The 5,734-nt window shown below is 38.7% G+C and overlaps 1 protein-coding gene across 1 annotated transcript; it reads left to right on the top strand.

Annotated features, from left to right (window-relative positions):
- The first annotated feature begins 2,779 nt into the window (after positions 1-2,779).
- LOC142625169 (secreted RxLR effector protein 161-like) lies at positions 2,780-3,267 on the top strand. Its single transcript, XM_075798865.1, has 2 exons — positions 2,780-3,025; positions 3,076-3,267. The coding sequence occupies exons 1-2, from the start codon at positions 2,780-2,782 to the stop codon at positions 3,265-3,267; spliced, it is 438 nt and encodes a 145-aa protein (XP_075654980.1).
- The last annotated feature ends 2,467 nt before the right edge of the window (positions 3,268-5,734 follow it).

Genomic DNA, 5,734 nt, shown 5'->3' on the forward strand with positions numbered 1-5,734 from the left:
CTGTTGTCATGGTTGTCACCGACTTGAAGAGATCTATGTTTTCAAATACATCTTGTTTTTCTAATCTCTATCTATTTGAGCATTTCAGAAAATACAAGTCTAAAAGTTATTTGAAATCTCTTATGATGATCATTGGAAAGGATCTTTGCATGACCAAGAGAAAACTAGATTGTCTTAGAATGAGAATGTGCACAGCAATTCAGCTGAGAAGAGTAAAAATCAAAGGCTTAACTCGTAAGAGGCAGATGCGAGAAAGTACCATTCCCACTGATCTATCATCTAAGCATGAAGTGTGCTTTATGATGAAGTCCGCATTTAAAGTTATGGACACTTGCTTGTGGTACCTCGACAGCGGTTGCTCAAGACACATAATTGGAGGCTGATCCTTCTTCAAGGTTTTTGAGTCTAAGAAAGGTGGCAATGTCACTTTTGGTGATGGGAGTAAATCACAAATCAAAGGGAAGGGAATTATCTCTCTACCTGGACTGCCAGACATTGCAAATGTTTTGTATGTAGAAGGTCTAAGGGTGAACATTTTGAGTATAAGTCAGATATGTGATCAAGACTTTATGGTACTATTCTCTAAGGGAAAGTGTCTCGTCATGGATGAGTCAGGAAAGAAACTCATAAGTGGTGTTCGCACTCTAGACAACTGCTATGGACTGGTTCCTGATGCTGATATTGCGTGCAACAGCATTCGTTTGCCAAATAAAGATCTATGGCATCAACGGATGGGACATGCTAGTTACAAAAATCTCTCTACTGTATCTAAGCGTGAATCAGTTTTAGGGATACCGAAGCTTAGTAGAATGAGCAATGTAGTGTGTGGACCATGTCAGTTTGGAAAACAGACAAAAGCTAAGCATCCAGGCACTCAGACATCAGCTACATCTAGACCATTGGAGCTTTTACATCTGGACCATATGGGTCCAACTAGAACCGAGTCTCTTGGTGGTAAGAGATACATCATGGTTGTGGTGGACGACTTTACTCGGTACACTTGGGTCATCCTCCTACGATCCAAGTCTGATACTCCTGAGCACATTGAAGCTTTGTGCATAAGATTGCAGAATGAAAAGAACCTGAAAATTGATCGAATTCGAAGCGACCATGGTAAAGAATTCGAGAACTCATAAATGGAGTCCTTTTGTACAAGATCAGGTACATCTCAAGAATTCTCTGCTCCTATTACTCCTCAGCAGAATGGTGTAGTAGAAAGGAAGAACAAGGTTATTCAGGAGATGGCTAGAGCCATGTTGCACAATAAGGATGTAGCCAAAAACTTGTGGGGAGAAGCCGTTAACACTGCATGTCATACTTTTAATAGGGTGTATTTCGGACCTGACACCAAAAAGACCCCATATGAATTATGGAAAGGAAGGAAGCCAAATGTGAAGTGTTTTAGAATATTTGGAAGTACTTGCTTCATCCTTAAGGATAGAGAGAATGTGGGAAAGTTTGACTCCAGAAGTGATGAAGGAATATTTCTGGGATACTCCTCTACAAGTAAGGCTTATCGAGTATACAACAAAAGAACCATGAAGGTAATGGAGACAGTGAATGTTGTCATTGATGAGTCTGCAGATTCCAATACTGAGAAAAGCTTTGAGGAACTTCCCAAAGAAATTCTTTCTCTTGAGTCAAAAGAAGTTCAAGAAATCATTGAACAAGATCCAATATCTCCAAGTACTTCATGTACTCCTAGTGTCCTGGAAGAGTCTTCGAATACACCCACTTCACCAGATTCTGAACCCCATGAGGAGAAAGGTCCCTCCTCCAGGATTAAGATAAATCATCCCCTAGAAGATAATGTGGGAAATATGAATGAACTCACATTAAGGAATCGAACAGTTGATAAATGTGTTGCTAACTTTGTGTCTTATTCTTGTTATTTGTCACAGGTTGAACCAACTAAAGTTGAGGAAGCTCTTCAAGATGAAAGTTGGGTTGAAGCAATGCACGATGAACTGCTTCAGTTTCAAAGGAATGATGTCTGGACATTAGTACCTAGACCAGAGGGTGAGCACATCATCGGTACAAAGTGGATATTTCGCAATAAGACTGATGAGGAGGGAAATGTAATTCGCAACAAGGCTCGGCTTGTAGCTCAAGGATACTCACAAATTGAAGGAGTAGACTATGATGAAACATTTGCTCCAGTTGCTCATATGGAGTCCATAAGAATTCTCCTTGCCTTAGCTTGTCAGTTAAAATTCAAGTTTTATCAGATGGACGTAAAGATTGCTTTCTTGAATGGGCTACTTAAAGAAGATGTCTATGTGGCTCAACCAAAAGGCTTCATTGATCCACACTTTCCGGATCATGTGTTGTATCTCAAGAAGGCACTTTACGGGTTGAAGCAAGCACCTAGAGTTTGGTATGATCAACTCATACAATATTTGGTGTCACATGGGTTCACAAAGGGAAAGGCTGATTAGGCTCTCTTCATCAAGAAGGAAGATGGCGAGCTGATTGTTGCTCAAGTCTACGTTGATGACATCATCTTTGGATCAACTAAGGATGAACTTGCTCATGGCTTCTCAAAACTCATGCAAGCCAAGTTCGAGATGAGCATGATTAGAGAGCTAACTCACTTCCTTGGATTGCAGATTCGTCAACAAGATTCAGGGTTATTTCTTTCTCAATCTAAATATGCTAAGAATCTTGTGAAAAAGTTTGGTTTAGAATCTTCTAGTTCTGTTAGAACCCTTATGAGCCAAATGTTAAACTCACTGTTGACTTGTTAGGTAAAAGTGTTGATTCATTTCTATATAGAAGCATGATCGGTAGTCTTCTTTACCTCACTGCTAGTAGACCTGATATTAGTTATAGTGTAGGAGTGTGTGCTCGATATCAGGTTAATCCTAAAAAGTCTTATATGACTGCTTTAAAGAGAATCATAAAGTATGTCAAAACCACCGTTGATTTTGATGTGTGGTACAGCAAGGACATTAACGATGTCTTATCTGGGTACTCTGACACTGATTGGGCAGGGAATGCTGATGATAGAAAGAGTACATCGGGGGTTGTTTTTATATGGGTAATAATCTTGTCTCCTAGATGAGCAAAACGCAGAATTCCATCTCTTTATCCACTGTTGAAGCTGAGTACATTGTTGCTGGTAGCTGTTGCACTCAACTCTTATGGATGCAAAAACTCCTCCATGATTTGGTATTTGTCAAGATCATCTCACCATCTATTGTGACAATACCAGTGGCATCAACATCTCTAAGAATCCGATTCAACATTCTCGAACTAAACACATAGAGATTCGACACCACTTCATTAGGGAGCTTGTCAAAGATGGTACTCTTACTCTTGAGTTTATTCACACCGATGATCAAAGGCTGACCTCTTCACCAAGCCTCTGGACAGCAAACGTTTTGAATTCCTTCGTCAAAACATTGTTGTTATCTCCATAGATTGATCTTCTTCCCCTCCTTTCTCCTTCTCATGCATTTGCATCTAGTTTTTATGTTTTGCTTTATTTTGTCTTGCATGTTTTTGGTTATTATTTTTTCAATTTTTAGTTGTTTTGTTTTAATTCAAAATTTTTTTTTTAAAATTGAAAAATTTAGAAAAATACAAAAGCAGTGTGTGTTTGTGTACATCGGTTCTTGTGAACCTTAAAATGGCCATTGGAACAGAGTTTTCTAAACTTTGTATCCCTTGTAGCTTAGATGAGTATTCTTATACACAACTAAGCAAGTGAGCTTTGTGGCTCTTTATTTGTGATGAGTAAGGTTAAGTAATCTCTTGTACTTAACACTCGTATCATCTTTTTGACGGGAAGGACTAGAAAATCCTAAGAGAATGGCATAAATAACTATCTCACCACTGTTACCCGCCAATCATGATATGATATCTATATGCTTCGGCATAGTAAAAGTGCAATGTCAATGACATCTGTATGCTTCGGCATAGCAAAAGTGCAATGTCAAAAAGCTTAACATAATTTGGTATTTATTTTCTCTCTCTTTATATACCCATGCATGGTTTGCTTAATAAAAAGAAAATATGCAAAGAAAATAAAAGCAAAAAGAACAAAATGCTTTAAATATGATTGCAAGCGTGTTTTTTAGGAGATGTGGGAGTTATAGGATGTACCTCAAAGGTGATAGTCCTCATTAAACAGTTATGATTGTGTGTGAGTTAAAGTGATTTTCTCATATTTAAAATCGTCATAACTTTGAGACACTTGTGTAATCTTGCAATGTTTTTCACACACAACACGCAATATTCTTTGCTCCTCTTGATACATGTGCAGGTACAATGTGATTTGGCCATCACAAGGTTTACATGTGTTGATGTATACTCACTAAATTGTCTTAACTTGTTTTTGAAATATAAAATTGGTTAGACTTGTTTAGTGTGTATATGTGTGTGCTTTTGGGAGTTAAATGCTTAACTCTTTATTGGTTGAGAGATGTTTTGAGAGGTTAAAATGTTGGTCGGATCATTGGCTGAGTTGCATGTTTGATTGCATTCATATATGTGTTTTTCTCCTCTTCGAAAAACTGTTTTTAAGCCATCTTGATACCTCTTCGACACCTCTTGACACCTGGCTTATCTGTTGAGCTTTTCAGTTGCATCTTATCGCAATCTCGATAGCTTCTAGATCGATCGAGAAACCTCCTGACCTCTTGATAGATTCCCGACAGTTGGTGAATCGATCGAGCTTCTTACTCGTGTCTGATGTTTTGTTCCTTGACACCTCCTCGATAGCTGCATCTGTCAACGCTTGTGTTCTCGACACCTACTTTGACACTTGTCTCGATACCTCTCGATACCTCTATCTGTCGAGATTTACTGAGGTTTTATATATTGTTTCAGTGCGATTCAGATCTCATTTTTCTCAATCTCTCTCGATCTATCCGTACCTGTTCATCTCCGAAACACTCTTTTCTCTCTCAAAACCTTTATCTTATGTGATTTTCGGCCTCTATTGCTTCGAATCACTTGGTACGATTTCTTTTCTATCTTTCCTCATGTTCTTTTCATGCATTCATACCTAGGTTTTTGAGTTTTTGAAAATTTTTGGGGTTTTTACAAAATTATTGAGTTTTTGTGAAAATTTGGGATGGGTTTTTGCCTAAATGAGTTTCAAATTTCATACATTGCATCTCATAAGCATAATAACTATATTATCATGCATTTGGATGTGTGCAATTTGATTGTGTGCTGGTAGGATTGGATTGGGCGGAGCCCATGATGTCTTTTATATGGTATGTCACATGTTCATGCATTTTTCATGTAAGTTCTTTCTTTTCAATATACTTGCTATATTTGAATTGTGTTGGAACTTTTCTGAGTGTTTCTTTTTTCCCTCTCTCTCTTGTTTACGTTAGTGCGTCAATGGGACCAAAACGTAAGTCTACTCCAGTCCAGAATCCTCTGCGTTCTAGGGCCTCTTTGTCTTCTGATCCTACTCCCTCCTCTGTCCGGTTCCGTGATGAGAAAGCCCAAAAGGACTTCTCGGAGAACTTCTCTAAACGAGGTGTCCATTTGGAATGCCAAGTTGTCTTGTCAGATTTTGTCGACACTGACCTTTCCAATGTCATTCACAGACGGGAATGGGAGTTCCTATGTGACGTCCCGGTCACATGTCCTTCCGTGCTAATTCAGGAGTTTTACTCCAATATGCATGGAATTGATCCTTCAGTATCTCTCTTTCATACTCGCGTTCGAGATACGTGCATTGTCGTCACACCGAAGTTGGTATCCGATGTGCTTC

This window comes from Castanea sativa, chromosome 2 (assembly GCF_040712315.1).
Source record: "Castanea sativa cultivar Marrone di Chiusa Pesio chromosome 2, ASM4071231v1".
Classification (NCBI taxonomy): domain Eukaryota; kingdom Viridiplantae; phylum Streptophyta; class Magnoliopsida; order Fagales; family Fagaceae; genus Castanea; species Castanea sativa.

What these genes read in the sequence shown, in the direction of transcription:
- LOC142625169 (XM_075798865.1), top strand. Translation starts at nt 2,780, where the DNA reads ATGATCGGTAGTCTTCTTTACCTCACTGCTAGTAGACCTGATATTAGT. An exon ending in ATAGAAAGAGTACATCGGGG is followed by an intron (nt 3,026 to 3,075) that starts GTTGTTTTTATA and finishes AGCAAAACGCAG; the next exon opens with AATTCCATCTCTTTATCCAC.